Genomic DNA, 23,077 nt, shown 5'->3' with positions numbered 1-23,077 from the left:
ATTCTCCAAATCTTTAAGACGAGTTCCAGTATTAAACCCCCTAATTATCTCACCCAAAAACTTCATAATTCAAGAAAAAATTAAGAAAAAGCTTCCAAATTACAAGCCATGAATTACAAATTGCAGGAGTAATAAAATCTTTTTCAATTATATCTCTCCAGCGGTAAAATGGCAGACCAATTTCACGATGAGCAGACAAATTCATATTGCCTACTAATACTACTATTGGATTATGCTCAACAAAGTTTGTGAGTATAAGAATTGAAATTACCCGTCTCTTTATTGATTCTATGCTTCAAATTTTTGATTGAGTTCGATTTTTTGGTCTTAAATTGTTGAATTATGTCGGTAATTTCATTGCTTGAACTGGGTTGTGAGAAAAATATGATGTCTAATCAAGAAAATAGGCATTCTTTTGTGGTATTTGATGAACATTCTGATCATAGATCTTTATCTTTGGATGATTCTAGTAGTGCTGATGATTCACCTAATGAAAATAGACTTTCTTTAGAACATACAAATGATTCTGTTCCTTATATTGGTCGAGTTGTTCGAGAGCTTGAAATAGTAAACAATATGGTATTAAGGTTCTTTGAGATGAACTCAGTAATGGGCATTACTAGAAAAATCCAATCTTTGAAATCCAACACCTTTTACCCTTTTCGTTTGTTGGGAAGAAGTTTGTTCGCTCTTTTCTGCATATTCGGATTGATCATTGTCGGGCTTGAGATAAAGCAGCCATGGAAGGAGAGCAGGAAGAGGAAAGGGAAAAGGGAAGAAGAAACTAACCATGGTTAGGTTAAATTCAAAATTTAACGGGCATTTAATGGAAAAATGATTAATAGTGTCACGGTTGTAATTAGCATATAGTTGGGGGTACCATTGAAATTAACTGGGGTACCATTGATATTTTGTTATAGTACAGGGGTACCATTGATAATATCCCTTAATTAATTAAACGAAGTTGTATAAAAAAGAACAGAAAAATTGAACTCTTTACTGAGATGAGCTGGGGAAGAAGATTGAGAAGGGAAAGCCTAAGTCATCAATCACTACAAACATAGTACGATATGGATTGCACCATGATTGTGTTGGCTTTCCAAAGGAAGTTCACTACAATGATTGTGTTAGTTTGAAGTAGGAGTGTTCATAGCTGGGTACCTACTTAGTTAGTCGGATACTTGTTTTTGCTCCCCATGTCCATTTTTGTGTATCCAGTTATTGGGAACTTGGATAAAGTGTGTCTGAACATCGAGTACACGGTTTCATCAATTAGATTTGTTTTAAGCTTCTGGCATAATTTTCATCAATTGGGTTTGTTTTAAGCTTCTGGCATAATTTATTTGGTAGATTTCATTTATGGCAGATTTTATTTATGGCAGAAATACACTTTGTGACAAATTTTAATGTGGCAAAATTCATTTTTTTGGTAGATTAGGATAATTGGTGGCACATCAAATATTTAGCTACATTAACTCAATAAGACACATGAAAGATGAAACTAAAATACTTTTTGGCTGAAGTTTCTTGCTTGGTATATTAATTATTAAATAGGAAAAATTGTTCAGAATAATCCCACCTATTGTCCATCTTCCGGGAATAATTCCTACTATTGATTATTTTTAAATAATTCAACCTTTGTATATTATTTGCTGACAGTACCCCTGTCCATGTTTTAACCGGCTACCGTTACGCTCACTTCTTCTTCCCTTTATGCTTCTTCGTTGGTCTTACCCTACTCCTTTTTGGTGTTAGGTATCTATAATAGTCGGTTAAAATGTGGAAAGGGGTGCTGTCAGCAAATAATATACAAAGGTTGGATTATTTAAATACAATCAATAGCAGGGATTATTCACAGCAGATGGACAATAGATGAGATTATTCTGGACAATTTTCCTATTAAATATTCATGTAATCATGTTAAGGCTTCGATGAAAAGTTGACAATATCAAGTCAACATTAAATCAAAATAAACTAGCAAATATCAATGTAAGTTCAAACAAGCCACACATTACAAAACATATTGTCTAAAGTCTAAGTAAGACCCAATGTCACAACAAAACTCATCAACTTTAACAATAATGTTCATCCTCCATCTTCACTTGTTTAATTGTTGAATACTATTATGCTTTTTTATTATTTTTTTATTTTTGATATTTAATAGTAGAAATGATGATGAAACTTTAATGTAATTTAGTTACGAATAGTCGAATACTATTTTACAAGATTTATGATTATGCTTGTCTTAATTATCTTTTTTTTTCTTCATAAAATTTTCATTTATTACTATTACCACTTAGGAAGGTGTTTGTTTCGATGTGAAACTAAAGCTAATAAAAAAAGTGGGAAAATAGAATTATACCTGACTAAAGATAATCTATATAAGATAAGTCCCAAGATATAAGTTACGGTGTCCTAGAAGAGTTATAAGAGATGTGTGGTTTGAAGTGATTTTTCGGGAAGCACCTTCGACGCTCAGGTTTGCCTGAGAAGCAAATATGATAAGGATGCAAGAATAAGATGATTTGAATGAAAGACTAGGCTTTAGATTCGGGTAGGATGATGATATCAGATGTCTAGAGATATAAAGTAGAGAGATGTGCTATGTGCAAAATAATATAATATTAGGTTAGGTCAAAATGTCCCCTCAGAAGGTATTAATAAGCGTACTTGAGGGCAGTTTTTGGGGATTGGTGAATAGGACATGTGGATTGGTGATATATGTTGGTTGATAGAGGAAATTGGTTGACAAAAATAATTATGGGCTGGTCAGGAATGATCATGGGCTTTTGCATATTGAATGTTAATGTATCCTAGAGTATGGATTAATATAAGTTAAACATTGTAAGTACAGAGGTACTTAAAACAATTTGGTGATTGAGAATCGATTATAATGTTGAGAATGTGAATCTTATGTCCGATGGATTGAAAATTTATCAAAGAGTATGGATTAAAGATAAGAAAGTATAGATTGTGTTAAGTTATAATTTAAATATTGGAGTGAATTAAGGAAATACATTTTGAGTATAAATTTTTTTGGGGTGTTTCGTGATTCTTTAAGTTCATGAGTTATAAGTGTATTTAGAGTATAAATATCATTATTCAATAAAGTATTGATGGGTTAAATTCTGAACTAAGGAAATCAAATCAAAGTTTACGCAAGTAAAGTTTAGTTATGGGTTCATAATCATGTTATTTGAGTTATAAGTAGATATTACTTATATTGTTTCAGTTCAACAACTGATTTAAGGATCAATTAAGTATGATTGGGATATTGTCAAGTTTTGTTTTGGGATTCGATTGATAATGTTAATTGAAATTATGATCGTTATGTTAATATAGAGAATGTGGGTCACTTGTGTGATCGTTAATGTATTTTGGGGTTAATAACAATTGAACTTGGGATGTTCAATTGTAAGTTGATCGGTTAACGTTGGTTAACCAATTGGTTGGTTGACTTAGGTCTTTCTTTATGTGTAAAATGTTTTATGTTGTTTTGGTTTGGGAATCTGATAACGGATATTTATATTTGGGCGTGAAAACGCAAATTTGTATATCCTTGAGCTTATATTGGGGTAATGTCTTTGGTCTGGGCACGGACTATTGTTTGATAAACGAATGTTTTTCATTTTGGTCTCTTGCAAGTCGGCGTGGCGTTGGTAGGCAACAACCTTCCATTTTAATAGAGTAAGATTAAGCCTATTCTCTATTTGGTTTCCCGCAAAACTTTGCTTTCCAAATCATTTGTGTTTGTCTTCGGACATTTTAAGTTTGCTATTGAGCATTGTTTGACGCTTAGTCGTTTAAGGGTTGATTTCGAATTTGTTTGACTTTGTTATTTTGGTGTTGTCCTTGGGTTTTAGAGGTTACTCTCGAGTATTGTTTGACTACGGTCATTTGGGAAGTACCTTCGAGTTGGTTGCCTTAGAGGCATTTGATTTAAATTGGGTTGCTTACAAGCATTGATTGACTTGTGTCATTTGGGTACTTTCGAGTATTTGAAATTAGAGTTAATGTGGTTTTGACCGTGAGTATATGGTTGAGTTTTGAGGTTATCAATATAGTTTAATTTTGAGTTGAACTTAAGTTACGTTTATTTTCGTATGTTGTAATTATTTTTCGGGTTTGTCATTTGTATTTTGTTTTGGTTTAATGTGAGTCTTTTCTAATGTCATTTTGAAAAGTAAAGTTTTTGGATTGGTTTTGAGTTTGGTTATGGTTTTGCCATAAATTTTTTTGATTGAAATAGGTTTATTTTTGAAGTATAAAATTTTGCAAAGTCCAATTTGCGGAGGAAATTCTGCCAAAATTTTTGTAAAATTTTATAAAAAAATTTAGTATCGGTTTACGTTTTGGAGCTGTCAAATATTTGGTGTTATTAAGATTAAGTGTCTTCAAAGTGATTTTGAAAAAGTAATTGGTTAGGTTCCTAAAATCATTAAAAGTAAAAAATGAATAAGTCAAGTTTACAAAAACGGTAAAGTGTCTTTGATTGTGATGTTACGTGATGTCACAATTTGATCAGACTCCGCGGTAGGGGCAATTGATGGCACACGTACTCACTTTCGATGCACAGAGCTAGTTAAGGATGTTTGTCATGAATTTGGAAATAAAAGTACTTTAAAATATCTGTTTTAATCTTTAGAAGTTTTATACTTGTGTTTTACTCAGCAATGTACATTGCTGATCTAGTCTTGGTTGACCTATTTCCTCTGGAAAATAGTTCCTTATTTCAGGTCTTTTTGTGTGGATCCGAGTAACGCAACCGAGTCGTGTTGAACGTCTCAACTCTCGAGGATTTTTTATATCTTTGGATATTTATAAATGTTTGTAATTAAATAAAATTTAATTTATTTACATTGAAAGTTTTGTATAAAGACTTTGATAATTGTAAGGGACTTTTTGATATAAATGTCATTTAAATTTATTTATTAAAGTTTGTATCATTGACAGAATATAAACCCTAAACATACATGACAGAACAAAAATCCTAATTAATTTGAAATTGATAATTACATCTACATGGTTGGAGCAGAACGGGACCAATCAAGAGGTAGAGATGGATGTAGAGCTTGCAACGTTGTTTGGGAGCAACTTCCAAATTGCGACCATTTATCTCATCGGATAGAATTTTTAAACGTCTACACCAACATCAACATCAACATGTATTAGCATATAGCAAAATCAAAACAATTGAAATTTGCCCTAATTCAGAAAGCACTCACTTAGAAATATGATCGAATTCGAGATCATCAGAAGTATGAATAGAATAACAAAGCTTATTTAATTTAACTCTATATATACTCCTAGGCTACTGTATTTTACTAATTCCTTAAAACGAACCTCTTCCCTAAATATTGCTAATTATAAAAGTATTTTTCGATTTGCATGAAAGGGAAAATTATTTCCCAATATGTCGTCCACATGGCATGGCCTTTTTTTTTTAAATGTGCAAGACTAAACCACCACATGAGGTGGCGGTTTACATTACAGGGAAAAACGCCATATGAAGTAGTAGTTTGGTATGGGTAAACTGCCATCTGATGTGGCGGTTTGCTATGTACCCTTGCAACGTTTTATTTTGTTCTTTCAATTCCTATACATAGTTAGCACAACCTGCATTAAACTAGTTCAATACCATCTATTCCATGATAATCAACTAAGAACCAGCTTGATTTGTAAACATTAATTATGAAAATAATGCGGACATTTATTGTAATCATCGAAAGTGATACAAGAAGTTCAAGCCATATAAAGTGATACACTTTGTATTAAACTACAATCCCTGGCCCCTTTTATTGTGCGCACCGGTGGATGAAGATAGTGTAGATTCGTCAACCTCTGCAATGACATTAAGAGTAGGAGCTCGTCTTTGACTAGCACGCTGATATGTAATGATAATGGATGTAAAGGAGTGGTCATGGAAGCTGGAGGAACAAATGGCGACATAGCATCGGATGGTGATGGAGATCTGGAAGACCAACCTCGAGTAGATGAACGCTCGAGACCTCTTGTGGATCGACTACTTGATCCTCCAAAAGAGCTACCTCGGTGGCCCGAACCCCGAGGAGAAGGAGCCAAGGGTAGAGTCGAAATGAGGTAATCATACCTCGCCTGACTCAATACATCGGTCAATGACGTGTTAATGAAGCCAAGGGTCTGAGAATATAGTTGATACCCCACATCAACGGACAATGTAGCGGCCCCGTGCATTGCGTCATTGCATTGTATACCCCACATCAAGTTTGACTTTTGTCATTTATATAGTTTTGCATAAATACTCTTGGGTGTTGTAATTATTAAGTAAAGAACTTATTTGTTTTATTTTATAGCTTACGGACTATGTAGTTTTGAAATCTTAGATCTTTTGGACTGTATGGTTTTGCAAATTCAGAATTTGAGGACTTTGGTTATTTTGTGGTTATGATGTACTCTAGATGTATTTTGTGCACAAACTTGATGTAAACAGCTCAACTGCTCAAGTACATTACTTTCCGCTAATTTATCGTATATTCTTGACCTTGATTTAAAACCCTTAGTACTCGGGCTGTTTTAAAAGACATCTTAGATGTTAGTCCAAAAAATATATATACAATTTTAGAAAATTTGAAAAAAATAAGACGTTCTAATGACGTTTTTCAAAAATAAGCTTCGTTTAAACTTTATTTCTAAAGTAAGCGTCCTTGGCTCCAAAGTTAGGCTTGGTGTGTACTAGCTCTTACTAACAGCGAATTAAAACAAATGGTCAAAAAATTAGTCAAGGGTAAAGTCGCTATTACTAACAGCGACTTAAGGGTTGACCGGTCAACTGTAAGTAACAGCGACTTTAGGCGTGGGTTATTAAGGCTCTCAAACGAAGTAAAGTGAAATGAAGAAGGAGGAAGAAGACTGCTATATTTAGGCACGGCTAAATTCGCTGTTACTAACAACGACTTCACAGTTGACCAGTCAACCCTTAAGTCGCTATTAGTAACAGCGACTTCACCCGTGACTAATTTTTTGAATATTTGTTTTAATTCGCTGTTAGTTAGAGCGAGTATACACCAAGCCTAGCTTTGGAGCCAAGGACGCTTATTTTGAGAATAAAGTTTGAACGAAGCTTGTTTTTTGAAAAAAGTCATTAAAACATCTCATTTTTTTCAAATTTCCTCCAATTTTAGAGAACATTTCTTCTACTTTTTGGCTTACTCGAAGATATATTCTAGCACGAAATCCCCTAAGATGGGTTTAATCAAAAAGCAAAACCAATAAGCATTAACAAACTGAAACCAATTGGAACTAGCAAAGAAAGGACTATATAAAAATATCATCAGTTGGAGACAAACAACTCAAGGGGTGACAAAATGTGTATCAGTTATAACAAAGGTGCCTACGACAAAGGACAATTACAACATTATGTATAGCGATGTTTAGAGGCGCACTTAGATGTGCTCATACACCACCATCGCTATCTTTTGGAGCCTCATTTGCTCCCTTCGACTATAGATCAATTTGGTGCAATCTCTTGTAACAAAATTGAGAGGTGAATGCGTAAAAGATTTTGAAGTACGGTGGAAGCAAACCATCAACTAGGCTAAACTTCTGCCAAATGAATCGCAAAGCTGCTAGCCATTCTTGATTAGCATTAGCAAAATTAAAATATTTAGCTTGTGATCCTTTGAAATCAATCTTGAAAAATGCTTAAATCCTCTTGATCATTCGTCATCAGTACCAAAATACCTATCTCCAAACTCGCCCATGCCAGGTATGACACGAAAATCTTTATTCAAGCCCATTTCAATTTCAGAGGTCACAATCTTTATTCTTGGGAAGCTTTTGCAGACCATATGGACTCCTTGGGGTGCCTGATGAAAAATATAAACAATCAGAGCACTGAAGAGTGAAATAGCAAGTGGTTCTAAAATAGGGACAAAAAATCAAAATGGATGGATTACTCACAGATATAAGATTGAGAAATATGATGTTTACTTCTGGTACACCCTTCTTTATGAGTAAAGATATGGCTTGAACAGCGGAGTTTCCTATGATTACACCGGAAGATCAATATCTTGAGAAACATGCCAATATAGTACATTCATAAAATTAAAAAAAAAAACTGTTTTACGAGCTAAAAAAGTTACGACCAGAATTTCCTTCTACCCTAGTGTTAAGATGCCCCAAGTACTATTTCATTCTATTAATCCAATGTCATTAAGCGGCTCCCATCTAGGCAGATTTAAGATTGGATGTATTAACCTTATCCTTGGTAGAGATAACAAATAGGATGTTTCTGATTGACCCTTATGACCAACATCGATTGCAGCTTTACATAAATAGGAAGTGCGCAAGATTTAGTGAGTCATTATAATAATGTGAATTGCATAGTGCCAAAAAAGCAGTAATGGTTGCAATTGCCGTAACAAACACAGTGATGCGCTAATGTGAGTGAATATAGGCCGAAATCAAGAAATATCTCTTGAAACGACCCAATATACATTTTTTACTCCTTTACAACGCGACCAATGTAGATTGTAGCCTGGTGTTTGCATTTATGCTGCTTTGACAAAATAAATTATAATTCAAAAGCTAAAAAACTAACAGCCAGAATTTTCGCCTACTTTAGTTTACCCACAAAACTAACCCAATTCTAAAGGGTAAATTTGAGGTCCTTCAAAGTTCCTCATTTGTGGGCCCTAAACCTTGTTGCCAAGACTAACCCCTATCATATCCAGAACGATAGAGCTTAGACATTGGGGCCTGATTGGCAATCTTTTAATGGAAAAACATTAAATAAGTATCCAAGACTCGTTGAAAATATACATGATGACCCAAAGATCTATAATTCTTTAATTTTAAAAATAGACTAGCAAATTGGCCTTTTCATTCATATGCATTGTTTGCAAACGATGTTCACAATCGAGGCTAAATAAAAAACAACCTTTTTGTTGTTACATGGGTAATGTTGCGTAAATCCAACCCTCCCAAACGCTTCATAAGTGGGAACCCCTTGATGGTATTGGGATCATGGTTATTAGAATCAGGATTCTACTTTCAATTGAAAAGAGCTCTCGGTAGAATGGGATCGTAGGATCACATGATCTTACAAATTTCACATAAAAACACATTATACTTGCCTCGGTTAATTGTTTTCATTTTCAATAGTTCTTTTTTGTCTTTTTCTTATCTATCACCAATGATAATATATACTTCCACCGTTCCTAAAGCTTTTTTGGCATGATTTATGGTAAAGTTTAGGAGTAAGAGAGTTAGAGTACCTATTAAGTAACCTAGAAGTTGATTTAAAATACATGTTCATCATGTGAAACGAAAGTTCCAATAAAAAAGCCTACACCTCACTTTATACAAATTTGCATCGATTCAAGCGACACATGTAACAATATGTAAGCTTTCCAACGCCACTTCACACGATCCATTCCAGATAATAGAGAAAAATATGACCGATGTTTGATTTTCGTTGCACAAAATCACAAACAATCCTATAGCCGAGTCGAATATACATCTTGTTCGGTATGAATTGGATCATAGAATAGTATTTTTCTACAATTCGGATCATGTTCTAGTAAATTTAGTTGGGGTAATGGAATGTTGTTGTAAACACTTAACAAAGATAAGGTTTATCCCTCCAAGCATCGTCAAGTTTTAAAATAACGTTCTTCATAGGCTACCATATTTGTTTTATGATATTCTCTTAATATTGAAAAAAGGAATTCAGTATTGGTGGAATTCACGAAAGCTACCCCATACGGATGATCCATGAATACTACAATAACAAATTATAAGTTTGGATGAATATAAGAGATCTAAAAAATTTAATGTGGAAAAGAGCATGAAGAAAAAAGCATCTTTTCAGTTTGCACAAGGAAAATAAAACCTGTTCCTAGGATTGGATCCAAGAGCAATACATGTCGATCCGATATATCTTGTGGTAGCTTTTCATATATTAACTGCCAAAACAACAATCTAACTGTGAGATGAGTGAAGGGATTGAGTCCATCACACTAAAAAATTTAATTAAAAATGTTAACACATGTACTTTTGAGAACACTTTTAAAGATAAAATTTCTTACTTGCTGCCCATTGTCACCTTCTCTATGTATAAGAATCTTGCCAATTTTGATTCCCTTGCAGCATGCTCGCAACGCATTCTCCATGCTTTCACCACTAACAAAGTTCAAAGAAAGTCATGAGACATACACACTTACTGAAGTAACGGACAACAAAAAAGTCTCTTTACAAAGAATATAAAACAAATTCAAGGAATAGACAATGTTAACGCCCGACAATAATCAAATGGTTAAAGCATCCATCAAATTGCACATATTAGAAAGAAAGTAAACAACGATAATTTACTTTTGAATTTAAGGAATATAGTATTCAGAGTTCGAACCTAAAAAACTTCTTTGATATATTTCCATCTCATGGGAAACCAAGGGGCAATAGAAATCTGAAAGAAAAAAAAAAGTATCCTAAGGTTTTGACAAACCTTCTAATAATGGATACTCCACATAATCTCTTACAGAAATCTACACCAGTGTATACAGAGTCTGCAAACAAAACCAAATAACTAATTAATAATTATCAGCCATGAGTTGTAGCCTCACCTAATGTCAAACAATTAGCAATTGCCACAAATTTAAAACTAGGAAAGCAAATTTTTAGTCTTAGCACATTGTCAAAGTCCAAAGCAAGCAATGTATATTCGTTTGTCAACTGCATATTCCTAGAAAAATCTAGAAAATTGCACAACGTGAACTTTCACTTGGGTATTAAGAGCTTTATCGAACTCTATTCATCACATGCGTTCAGTTAAATTTCTTTGGTGTATGCACTTTATTATCATACAAATGAAAGACTTAAAAGTTCACTTCATCACACAGGTATCCAGAAAAAAATTAAAGAATCAAATAAAAGTGCATCATGTCAACCCAACTAGAAACATCACCCATCTTATGCAGAGAAATCTAAAATTCTGAAAAAATTAAGCTTCAAACATTAGGTCTAATGCTTCCTCATGAGTCATGTGTCCAATAGCTTGTCAAAGCATAAGCACAAATAAACAATGCAATAAACAATGTTGGTTGAAACCGATCTTGGTTGTCAAATTTGAAACCAAGCTATAGATGAAAAAGCATCCAAAATGCTAACATATGAAGCCAAATCAATGACAAGGTGCTTACCAGTAGGAGTAATAACCTGCTTTTCTGTGAAAGGAAGATGTCCTAGTCCATGCTCAACAACCTTAACATTTTTATAAAAAAATAAATTTAAATGCAAGTCGAGAGAAAAGTATTGTGTATGAAAAGAACAAATTGTTAATTTAAGCAGGGAAAAGGGAAAAAGAAATTTTAATATAAGTCAAGATAATATTGTCCAACATTTCCAAGTAAAAATGACACAAAAGCTTGGATAGGTTATTAAAGCAGCAAAAAGAAACTATAGCCATGTGTGCTTTGAAGACTATACCAAGAAACTGTGTTACGCATCTTTTCATATTTCAGTTTCAGTCCCATACTAAACTTTTTGTTACAATAAAATGCAAGCACATGCAGGATACTCTAGCCAAAGTCCTTACGACTTTTTTTCTAATTCTTTCTACGAAATGCTCAAAACTTAAAGTCCGCATCATTACATACACCAGAAAAAGAAGAAACAGTATTTTAGAGATCAACTAGTTGACCACGAGGAAATGAAAAATTATAAGCTTGTAAGAATAAGGAGAATCAAATTGATAGATCAAAAAGAAGTAATTACCAAGCGTATCAACCGATCAGCATAAAAAACAAAATCATGTTTCGTAGTCTCTGTGTCACGGATAAGTGTATGCATGCCACGAATCTACAAAAAGAGAACACAAACTGCATTAAGTTTCCTAAGGTACAAGACGCATACAAATCATTACTCATTGTAACTAATGAAATTACCTGGAAGGTTGTTTGAATAACATACAGATTAGGGTATATTTTGCAGAGATCGTGCTGCCCTAATTTTGTACGGATATGTTGCACAATGAGATCAACAGCAACATGATTGTCACCTCCACGAGGAATGATAATATCTGCATACTTCTTTGTTGGAAGTATGAAATCATCAAAAGCAGGCTTCACAAATTTTGAGTACTGCATCATAAAATCAGAAGGGATTCTGGTCAATGTAATGCATAACTACATAAAAGCAAATGCCTTATACATAAATGCAAACTTTCATTCAAGTCATCACAATGACATTCTACTACAGAAGTAATAAACCCCTCTCCCCACCTTTTCCCCTTCTCCCACTAAGCTTTAATGGCGTATTTGCCTCTACACTTCGCTAAGATACATGCTCCACAGCATTCAGTAAAATAACTGATGCTAGTCATAACTTTTTACAACAATGCAAGCAAAAGATTGTTATAGGAAAAAAAAATCTTCAGAGAAATTAAATTCGTCTACGGCATGGAAAAAAACCGCGGTCACATGTGTTTCCACGAACGGTCGCAGTGTTGCGGAAAACGGCATAACAGAGTAATGATACGAATTGTGGTTGATACTGTGATTTTTGAAGAAAAAAAACCGCATAAGGGTAGTTTTGAGCTTATAATTATTATAAATTTAACAATGGAAATACAAATTACAATTTGGGAATTTGTATTTCCCTTTGTTGATGGCAAAAATAAAACTTACAAAATAACACTAAGAACAAACTTAAAGATGAACTTTGTAACGAAGATCGTTACCCGGAAACTTGATATTTGATACTTGTTGTAGGCATGTACTCACTTTCCTTTTTTGATATTGCCCCCACAAAGTACTTGGGTTTTTGACTTGGAAATTCACAACGAGATATAAACAACACAACACACCCTTAGTACTTAGGGTATGTCACTTAACAACAAAGTGTTTGATGAATTATAAACTTTGGAAATTCTAACAAGAAATTTATAACTCTTTTTGAAAGAACACAACTAAGAGCAAAAGCAAGGATAGATAAGGATTCAGAATAAGTGTGTATGAGACATCCTTCCCCAAGCCCCTATTTATACTAGTTCAAGTATACCAAAAGGTCATGGCACATTCAATCACCCATTGATGATCAAGCATAATGACCACCAATCAATACCATTATAACTATGGTATTCGTGAGTATTATTCCTTCTCATAAAGCCTTTGTAACATCAGAAATAGGATGGAACAAAAGAAGGAATCCAATGTTCATTGATCAAAGAAGACGAAAAGGCACATATGGCCAGTCAGAACAAAAAGCCGAGTCGGCTTTTGTTCCACCCACAGAAAACTGATTCGGCTTTTCCTGCAGAACAAAAATTGTTTCCAGTACCTAAAGTCGAGTCGGCTTTTCCTGCTGACTTGGTTTTACAATTTGTCCTTTCCTTTGACCCATTTGGACCTTGTATTTTTAGTACACTTTGACCCACTACTAGTTGTAGTACTTTGTGATAAATCTTAGGATTTAATATACACTAAATGTTCAACAATAATTGCATTTTTGTTGTTAAAATACTATACTATACAATAATATGCCAATAGCTATTGTAATTGCACTATATGAGGTATTTTTAATGGATAATTTGTATCTAAGGTCTAGTCCAAGGAGGGGTGAAATTTGTGAACCATGTCCGTCTAAGGTCTAGTCCAAGAGGGGTGCAATTTGCGACCACAAGCAGAAGTTTCAACTAGTGTAGAGACTTGGAATGTTGGATCACTTAGAGGGAAATCGATAAAGCTTGTGAAAGCACTTAAGGAATACAATATTCATGTACGCGTATAGGCCTAGAAGAACATGTGGTGGAAGTCAAGAAGTGTAATGATAGGATCATGTTGATTAGAATAGTAGTAGGGGAAGAGGTGATCTCGATCATAAGTGCGCATAGGCCTTAAGTATTGGAAATGCAAGAGAAGCGAGATAATTGGGACAACCTCGATGATCCGTTACAGGCCATTCTGAATGATGAAAAAGTTATTTTAGGAGGAGATTTCAATACACATAGCACATAGGTTCCCTGGCGGGCGGTATGATACGGTGTACGACGCGTATGGCTATGGGGTAAGAAATGAGAATGGTGAACAATTGCTTGAGTTTCCTTTAGCTCACGAGCTGTTGATTACAAACTCCAATTTTTAGGAAGAAAGCCGAACACTTGATTGCGTATCAAAGTGATGGTTGTGCAACCTAAATTGATTGAGCAAAATTGTTTTATAGGACGTATTATTTAAGCACACAGCATAGCTGAAGGTTGTGGCGACAAAGACTACCTTCAAAATTAATTTCTCCTGTAGAAGTTTCTTTAATTCCAAATTCAATGTTGTCACTTTGAAGATTATAGAAACATTAAATGGCAAAAATAGAAGTGTTGTATGGGCTAACAGCAAATCGAATCCTTATCTTCTCTACTACAATCAAAGACTTAAAGCAAGTTGTTTGGCAGATGTCAACATTGCCATATATTGCTCATCAAGATTGTTCTTGTTGCATCTATGCTCGAGTTATATCCTGCTTAAGTTGATTCTGAAAAGATTAGTGTGATTGTTGATATCAAGCATGCCCAAAATACCATCCATCATGGTTGAGGCCAATTATAATCAACTTGAGGACAAGGTGAATGTTTGGTGGCCAATATTAAGAATTGTGATGACTAATGACTCACACATGAAAAGGCATCAAATCGAATTGATGTTGGAGTTTGATGAGAATGATATCAAAATATTTGTATGGAGTATATATAACTCTCTAAGGGGAAAACAAGCCTTTGAAAAGTTTCTATTTACTTTCACTTTTTGCGCAATCATATAACTTCATCTTATGTTCCCTTTCAAAATTTTCTCAACTTCCTTGGTAGTCCATTACAAGAATCCATCATCAAATATCAAAAAGGCTATATTGTAGCGTATCGGCTAAGTCATACATTTTTCAAATTTATGACACTATGGAGATGTAAAAATGCTTTTTACAAAGTCACAAGGGATATTTCATAGTTACGATAATATTATGTGGTATGCAACTTCATCACCATGTTACCGCAACATGATTGTTATATCAAGCATAGTCAAATCTATTTGTTTTCAACTATGACATCTACGAACACATGCTCAAAGGTAAAAGTTGACCTGATCAAGCACCATAGCAATGTCTCTACTCTTCTCGGCTGTATCACGCCTTATTCGTCTAGCTAGTCGTACATCCGCATCTACAATGAAAATCATCATTATGTGAAGAACATAAGGAAAAGTAAAAATTCAAAAAATGTGCAAGGTACTACAATTAAATCTACTCTAAAAAAGAATTTTTCTTATTCAAGTTTGAACCTCTATAGCGCTACAGTTCAAAGCATTTAGCAAAAATGATTGAAAGATGTTGTTTTTGATATATAATACAGAAGTATGAATCAATAATGTCCATAAATAAAATAATCACTTCGTCCCAAGTTAGTTGGTGTAGATGGTCCGTGTTTAGTTGACAAGTTTCTATAAAAAAGTAAACATTTCATCTCCAACCCGAAATTCTAACTTCAACAAACATTAAGAATCCATCCAACCCATCTGGTACCATGTGTCAACTATGATATCTCATTAATAACTCATCATCATGCACATGACCTAAACCACAGCAAAAAGGAAACATAAATTTATAGGAAGATATATCGCAAGTAAAGTGACTGAATAAGACCTGTATCAACAAAAATCTTCATATTCATGAGCTCACGAACACGAGGATCATGGAAAACAAGTATCCCTTCCAATATAATCAAATCTGATGGGTTTACCTGCCAATATTAATATCAATATGCTAAGCATAATAAAACATCCAAAATCTCTTCAAAAGCAAAGACTAAAGCACATAAGCTAAGAATGCAATAAAAAGTTCCCCATTGCTAAGAGACTGAATCAAAGCTGAATTTCATTTCGGAAGTTTACTTACTCTTCGAGCAGGAAATACACTTTTTTTGTAACTCTTATAATCATACTTGGGAATATCCACTGCTTTCCCATGCCTTAGTTTCTCCATGGTACAAAGCAACTCTTCAGTGTCAAATGCATCTGTTGAAAGAAATAAACATACATTAGAAAAGAAAAAAGTTCTTCGTTGCTATAATCCTTCTACAACAAGATAGATTTCAGATTCGCCAGAACATGGAAGGAATTGCAGATCATAAGGGGTCTGAAGTCTGAATACCTAGTTTAACCTGACTTCCCTGATATAAAGAGAATGGGTGAAGCAATGAAAAATAACAATCACAGAAAGATAAATTTCTCAGGAGTTTTGAGGTTAGAAGCAAAATTGTCAACCCATTAATTAGGGAGTTATTAAACTTCGCCAGCCCTTTTCATTTTATCGCCAACCCCCAAATGAAATTACGAATTTGCCCTTGAATTTAAACAAAAATTACAACTTCGCCATCCCCTTAAAATTTCTTATTTATAATAATAATAATAATAATAATAATAATAATAATTAAAAAAAAAAATTAAATATAATAATTTAAACAAAAATGAAAATTTAATAATAATAATAATAACAATCACAATAATAATAATAATAATAATAATAACAACAATAATAATAACAATAATAATATAAATAAAATTAATAATATTAAAAAAAAAAAAAAAAACCCAGTTGCATAAAAAACCGCAAGCCAACCGGGGTTCAGTCGCGGAAAAAAACGCGGCTGGACCACGATTCAGTCGAACAATTTCATGCGACTGAACCGTGGTCCAGTCGCGGTTTTTCCTGCGACTGGTTTTTTTTTTTTTTTTAAGTTATTATTAATTTTATTTATATTATTATTGTTATTGTTATTATTATTATTATTATTATTATTATTATTATTATTATTATTATTATTATTATTATTATTATTGTTGTTATTATTATAATTATTATTATTAATTTTTTTATATTCTTCTTTAAATTTAATGTTTTTAAAATGATAATTGTGTTATTAAGTGCGATTGGCTCGCGGTTTTTCCTGCGACTGTCTTTTTTTTTTTTTTTTTTAATTTCGAATTATAAAATTTCTTTTGTTTAATTAATTTATTTTTTAAGTTATTGTTATTTAATAAATGTTGTAATAAATTATTTTATATTAATATATTATTATATTATGATAATGTTATTATAATAATTAGTTTTGAATTTAAATAATTTATTTGAATGTTTAATTATTTTTTAATATAATAATAATATATTAATTAAAATTTAGTTGTTAATTAATAATTTAAACAAAAAAAATAATAATAACAATCACAATAATAATAATAATAATAATAATAATAACAACAATAATAATAATAATAATAATAACAATAATAATATAAATAAAATTAATAATAACTTAAAAAAAAAATAAAAAAAAACAGTCGCAGGAAAAACCGCGAGCCAACCGTGGTCCAGCCGCGGTTTTTTCCGCGACTGAACCCCGGTTGGCTTGCGGTTTTTCGTGCGACTGGGTTTTTTTTTTTAATTATTATTAATTTTATTTATATTATTATTGTGATTGTTATTATTATTATTAAATTTTCATTTTTGTTTAAATTATTATATTTAATTTATTTTTTAAAATATTATTATTATTATTATTATTATTATTATTATTATTATTATTATTATTATTATTATAAATAAGAAATTTTATAAATTCAGGGGCAAAGTTGTAATTTCATTTGGAGGGGGGTGGCGATAAAATGAAAAGGGTGGTGATGTTTAAGGATTGGGATTAATTATTCCATTTTAACCATAAAGACTGGTTAGGAGCAATTTTTTTATTAATGGAGTGAGATGGTGAGCAAAAAAAGCAATGGCAATGATTTGGATATTTCACTGCCCTCCAGTTCTCATATTCACAAAGATATGCATACAATCAAGTACCAAATATCAACAACCAGACATGTCAGCTCTTTTATCTTTTATTTGTTTCAAAATGGATTCAAAACGTCATAACCTTATCATGTTACTGACCTTGTCGCCCAAAAATGTGGCTCAAACTTTTTGATTCATTATATAAAATTTGGTCAACAATTAGATCTTCAAGCAGTGTCATATGATTCGCTAATCTTCTCGCAAATCGAGAATTGAAAAAACAAATTGTGGTCGGTTTTTAACTATTTTTAAGCTATTTTTAGAGAATTGCAAATTCAAAAAAGGAATTTTAAAAAATTGTAAACATATGTAATATGTTTAGCAAATTTTAATTTTAAGAAAAATCTCAAAACCCTTGGCACATTGGGTCAACTTAAACCCAAACAAATTGGTAATGATCTAACCCAAAACTGACATCCCCCCTAGCCATTTTGAGAGGTCTAAACACAACACCAAACTCTTTGGTTATAGCATTGTCGAGATTTAACAAATTTTGAGAACTTCTGCGGGAACAAGATAGAAAAACACTAGATACAATAAAATTGGTCAAAACTATTAAGTAAGCTCACCGGGGTGGTCAAAGTTGTATTCATGAACTCGTGAAAGCTCGTCTTGTGTCAAATTATGATAAAATGAATCCTGTCATCAAAAATATGAAAATAATCAATATCAGCTAATGAAGGAGTAATGATAAGGGCTTGGAATTAAGTTGAAAATCATCAACATTATTAAAATATACATATGGTTGGCTACCAACTGCAAAACAATTATTTGAGCTACAAGTCCAGGCTTTTACAAGATTTTCTTTGCTAACAAAATTATAGACTAATAAAACAGATATGCATAAATCATGACAGATGTCACTAATAACATCAAACTGATATCATAAACTACATCCAGAAAAGACTAGTAGTAGATAACTGAAGCTGAAAGTAGTTTCATATTGCAAAATACATCCAAGCTCTAAAGCTTTCAAGCAAGTCTAACACCACAAGGATAAAATTTGGAAAGCAGATTCATTTACACAAATTAAGATACAATAGATAAAAAAAGAGAGAAGTAAACTTTTAATTTGTAGAAAATGTAGAATCCAAGAAACATCGAGGTGTCAAGTTAAGACAGAAGTCAAAAAGTATAAGATACATCCATTCAAATCATAAGAAGGATCCTACATAAAAAAAATAAACCATCGATCCCACACAATTAAGGAAAGAAAAAAGGGAAAAAGAGTGTATTTGTGGACCTTGCTAGTTACATCTGAATTTGTTTCTCCTATAATAATGTTATTTTGTTATTACTAGACAATATTAATACCTGATTTACAACTACCACACGCTGATCATGAAGCTGCTGAATTATCATATCACAAACGGTAGTTTTTCCTGATGCTGCACCTCCAGCAACTCCTGCTCAAGGAAAAGTCTAATCAAACAACAATAGAAAGCAACCATTGAGAACAAAGTGAAGATAAAAGAGAACGAAAGCAAGCACTAAAGCACAAAATCCAGGCGTTAAATGTGTTTCTATCTAGGAGTAATAAGAACAAGTATACAAAAGGGAAATTACAAATAGCAAAGCTCTAAACAAGCAACCAGCATCAGGAAATTCGAGTATACCATTCCAGTGATCTAGAACAGCTCCAATACCTGCTTACCGATGGTACAAGTCAAAAGAATTATGAACTCACCAATGATAAAAGGTTGATTGCAAACATTTGCAGTAGTTGACGTTGTTGGTTGCTCAATATCTGCTTTCCATGATTCAATGCCATCCATGTGAAATCCAGAAAAATGTACCCCTGATGAAGCCTTTATCATATCTGCAACTGATTGGGAACCCATTTAAGCAAACTGCAAAAACAATATATGATGACATATTAAATTAAAAAAAAACAAAAGAATATTTCCAATAGGTATTGAACAGCAGTACTGTCCCACTACAAGTATCTACACTTTTGCACACTTACGACCAACGGTAATTTGCCTGACAACAATTATGGCTATAATTACTTGTGTTAGGTTAGCTAGTCATAACAAAGCATTTTGTGTGGACACATACATAGTTCATAAACCAAAAATGTGTTAGTCGTCATACCAACTTATCCCATATTGAAGTTCTATGAGCTAAAAATTTCAAATACTCTTAACGGCTGTGGGAATTGTAATGAAAATTAGTGGGAAAATCTCTTAACAAGTTTAATGGTCATACTTCTACTTCAATCATCTCATTTTCTCCCCAAAATTTATTCAAATGCATTACTATTTGAAAAGAGGGTATCAAGTAATAACGTTAAACTGAACAAAAAACTTTTTTTATGATCAAAATTTCATTACTTACCACGGAAATGACATTGTATATTTACACTATAAATCATTTTCATTACAGACCAAACGGGTCCTAATTGTCATGAAAATAAAGGCCAAGGAAATGGGGGAAAGGGCATGGGAGGGATCACATTTACATCATTTGGATACCAATAGGGGGAAGGGATGGAAATGGAGGGAAGGGAATTGGATTGAGGAGCTATTTCAATCTTCCCTCCCCTCCTTTTCCCTTCCCTTTCTTTTATTCTTCAAACATAGTGCTAAGGATACAAGAGGACAAGTCACTAACATAATATCTTGGTCCAATGAAGTTAATGATGCATCAAAGAAACCTTAAAAATCTTTCAAAGTTTCATTTTCAGTCCACTACAATGTTTACAATTGAGAAAGAAAATAAGAGCTTAAGATCTACTCATAAACACTTTTACCAATAGACCAAAGCCATAATGAACAAACTCTTTCAAGGATAAGTATAACTAAAAAAGTAATTCTTGTACAATAGTACAGAATCTGAGTGACGTTGAGTGATAACCTACTACTTTTATATAGTTTATGTCAAGTCAAATTATTAAGTTTTTAGAAAAAAGATTCACCTAGAAATAAATCATATATTCCCACCCACTCATCTTTCTTTATTAAAAATTCAAGAAAAAGAATTATGGGTTGGCCGATGGTTGTTAGCTTTTTCTTCCAGTTATAGGGTTAATTTTAACCACCTACATCAAGATCAATTCCCCTCTTTCTTGCTGAGGATTTCCCTTACTCCGAATAAAAAAAAGTTATACCGGCTCAAGTTTTGCCCACAAAAAATAAATAATCTATGTTTATAATCATAACCATCAATTTTATAATTTCTGCATCATATTAGATCAGCAATCAGATCTTAAAAATTATTTTAAAAATAATAGTAAATTCTAAAGCACCCACATTGATCTGGTACAATCTCATCCAACAAAATACAATCTTTTCAGAAAACAAAAATAAAATAAAATAAAATAGAGCAACAAGACAGATCAAATCTGAAACATAAGCAAAGCATGACTCAAATAAACAATTGAGGTGAATGATAGGATTATATTTAGGTGGGGAAATAGAAAGAGATGAAAATCACAAAAATGCAAGATGATTACACATAAGAATGACACGAGATCTACATCAAAATCACAAACTAAAATCAAGAACAAAAACATGAACAAGAAATCAAAACTGAAATCAATAAATGAAAAACGCATACATGAACGAAACAAAAAACGCAGACATAAAACGATAAAAAAAGCACAAAAAAAAAACATCAATAAATAAACCCACAAAAAAACATACACTCAAAATGAAAAACAAGAAGAATGAAGAGTAATAGAATACATACCGCGGGCCGTGGAGGGCTGGAGGCGTCAAGCGTGGACCTTGATCTAGAAATTGAAGAAGATAAGATGAAGTTTTATATTACAATGGAGAAGAGAAGGCAGGAAGGGAATTGGGAAGGAAAGAATGGGAAGTCAGATGAAATCATACAATGTTGTGAAATCATACATACAATGTTATGAAATCATACAATGTTATAACATCATACAATACAATGTTATATACTTATATTAGGGTTGGGTTATTAAAAATTAATTTGTAAAATAATAAAAATTTAAATAATTATAAGTTTACAATAGATATAACTTATTATTATATTTAAAAGATATTTTAAATCATGTAAATAATAACGTGACATTTGAACACTTTATTAAAATATTATTATTTTTAAAACCATACAATATTACTCCCTTTGTTCTTTTTTGATCTTTCACTTTGAAAAAATAATTATAAATAAAAGAAAAGGGGTACAATAAAAGAAAAGGGGCGTTTTAAAGGGTAAAATTGGGATAAAAACTTTCTAAAAATAGAAAGTATTCTAGAGTGGAAGAATTTTTGAAACTACACGTTATAGTAATGTGGAAGATTAAAAAAGAACGGAGGGAGTATAAGAGAGTGGGGAAATTTCAGGTGTCAGGCTATTTAAGCTTTGACAAATGAAATATTCTTATTTATTTCTTATTGATTACATGAAAAAATAATTTAAAAAATAATAAAAATTTAAATAATTAGTTTACAATGGTTATAATTTATTAACATATATAAAAACTATGTTATATTAAGTAAATAATAATGTGACATTCAAACACTTTAATAAAATATTATTATTTATAAAATTTGAAAAATATTAAAATAAAATAAAAAGATTTTTTTAAAAAAATAATGAAAATAACATTCATATTCAAAATTTCAACATTTTATTTCTAAAAAATACAAATTACACAATTTAATAAAAGATTGAAAATTGATAAATAACACTATTTTTAAAGAGTTTTGCCTCAAGAATTAATATAATAGGTTATAATTATTTTGTGAGTCATGCGTTTAATAATACATGATTTTTACAAAAACTAACAACGAGACATTCAAAACAAGTTATTTATACTAGCAATTCTTAATGCAATTTATATTAATTAACATGTAACTAACTAATATATTTTTGTGATGTAATAAGAATTGTTGATAGAGACATATAGTGAAATGCATAAATTTAGCATGTATATTATATTCACCTAGTGTCATGTATTGTATTAATTTAGCAAAATAACATACACTGCAATGCATTCGATATTAAGTATATACATATTTATTGCTCAATTATGTTTATTCAATATTCATACATGCATCATCAATTATATTATCATTCATATTTTATTTCCCTATTAATTAAGTGAATTTAAAAAAATTAAAAATATATATTCTTTTTGATATTTGAAAATAAATACTTATAGTATTTTTAAATACAAATTATATTAACCATCAAATTAACAGAAAAAATTCGTGTAATGCACAGGCACATGGTGTAGTTAGAAAGAACA

General features: G+C 32.0%; 2 protein-coding genes across 4 annotated transcripts in view; one reads left to right on the top strand and one right to left on the bottom strand.

Annotated features, from left to right (window-relative positions):
- LOC130810972 (uncharacterized) overlaps positions 1-7,572 on the top strand; it is a 10,108-nt gene extending 2,536 nt beyond the window's left edge. Inside the window, exons 3-6 of the mRNA XM_057677091.1 lie at positions 5,913-6,099; positions 6,363-6,428; positions 7,314-7,365; positions 7,486-7,572. Coding sequence (XP_057533074.1) covers positions 5,913-6,099; positions 6,363-6,428; positions 7,314-7,365; positions 7,486-7,572 — 392 coding nt within the window. The remainder of the gene's footprint in view (positions 1-5,912; positions 6,100-6,362; positions 6,429-7,313; positions 7,366-7,485) is intronic.
- Positions 7,273-21,736, bottom strand: LOC130811285 (uridine kinase-like protein 3). 3 transcript variants are annotated; one of them, XM_057677519.1, is made up of 15 exons: positions 21,544-21,736; positions 19,541-19,678; positions 19,168-19,259; positions 18,423-18,492; positions 15,913-16,031; positions 15,661-15,757; positions 15,102-15,181; positions 11,922-12,116; positions 11,752-11,835; positions 11,178-11,238; positions 10,484-10,544; positions 10,068-10,161; positions 9,872-9,944; positions 7,939-8,021; positions 7,273-7,844 (listed from the first exon to the last, which is right to left on the bottom strand). In XM_057677519.1, the coding sequence occupies exons 2-15, from the start codon at positions 19,668-19,670 to the stop codon at positions 7,695-7,697; spliced, it is 1,389 nt and encodes a 462-aa protein (XP_057533502.1). In that variant the 5' UTR covers positions 19,671-19,678; positions 21,544-21,736; the 3' UTR covers positions 7,273-7,694. The 3 variants fall into 3 exon arrangements, with proteins under 3 accessions (XP_057533502.1, XP_057533503.1, XP_057533501.1); XM_057677520.1 differs by having other exon boundaries at positions 19,541-19,672; XM_057677518.1 differs by having other exon boundaries at positions 19,541-19,703; positions 21,544-21,735.
- Positions 21,737-23,077: the final 1,341 nt, after the last annotated feature.

This window comes from Amaranthus tricolor, chromosome 4 (genome assembly GCF_026212465.1).
Source record: "Amaranthus tricolor cultivar Red isolate AtriRed21 chromosome 4, ASM2621246v1, whole genome shotgun sequence".
Lineage (NCBI taxonomy): Eukaryota > Viridiplantae > Streptophyta > Magnoliopsida > Caryophyllales > Amaranthaceae > Amaranthus > Amaranthus tricolor.
This window is presented reverse-complemented; position numbering and strand designations above follow the sequence as displayed.

What these genes read in the sequence shown, in the direction of transcription:
- LOC130811285 (XM_057677518.1), bottom strand. Translation starts at nt 19,694, where the DNA reads ATGGGTTCCCAATCAGTTGCAGATATGATAAAGGCTTCATCAGGGGTA. An exon ending in CAATCAACCTTTTATCATTG is followed by an intron (nt 19,260 to 19,540) that starts GTGAGTTCATAA and finishes TTCCTTGAGCAG; the next exon opens with GAGTTGCTGGAGGTGCAGCA. An exon ending in TTATTCAAACAACCTTCCAG is followed by an intron (nt 11,836 to 11,921) that starts GTAATTTCATTA and finishes CTCTTTTTGTAG; the next exon opens with ATTCGTGGCATGCATACACT.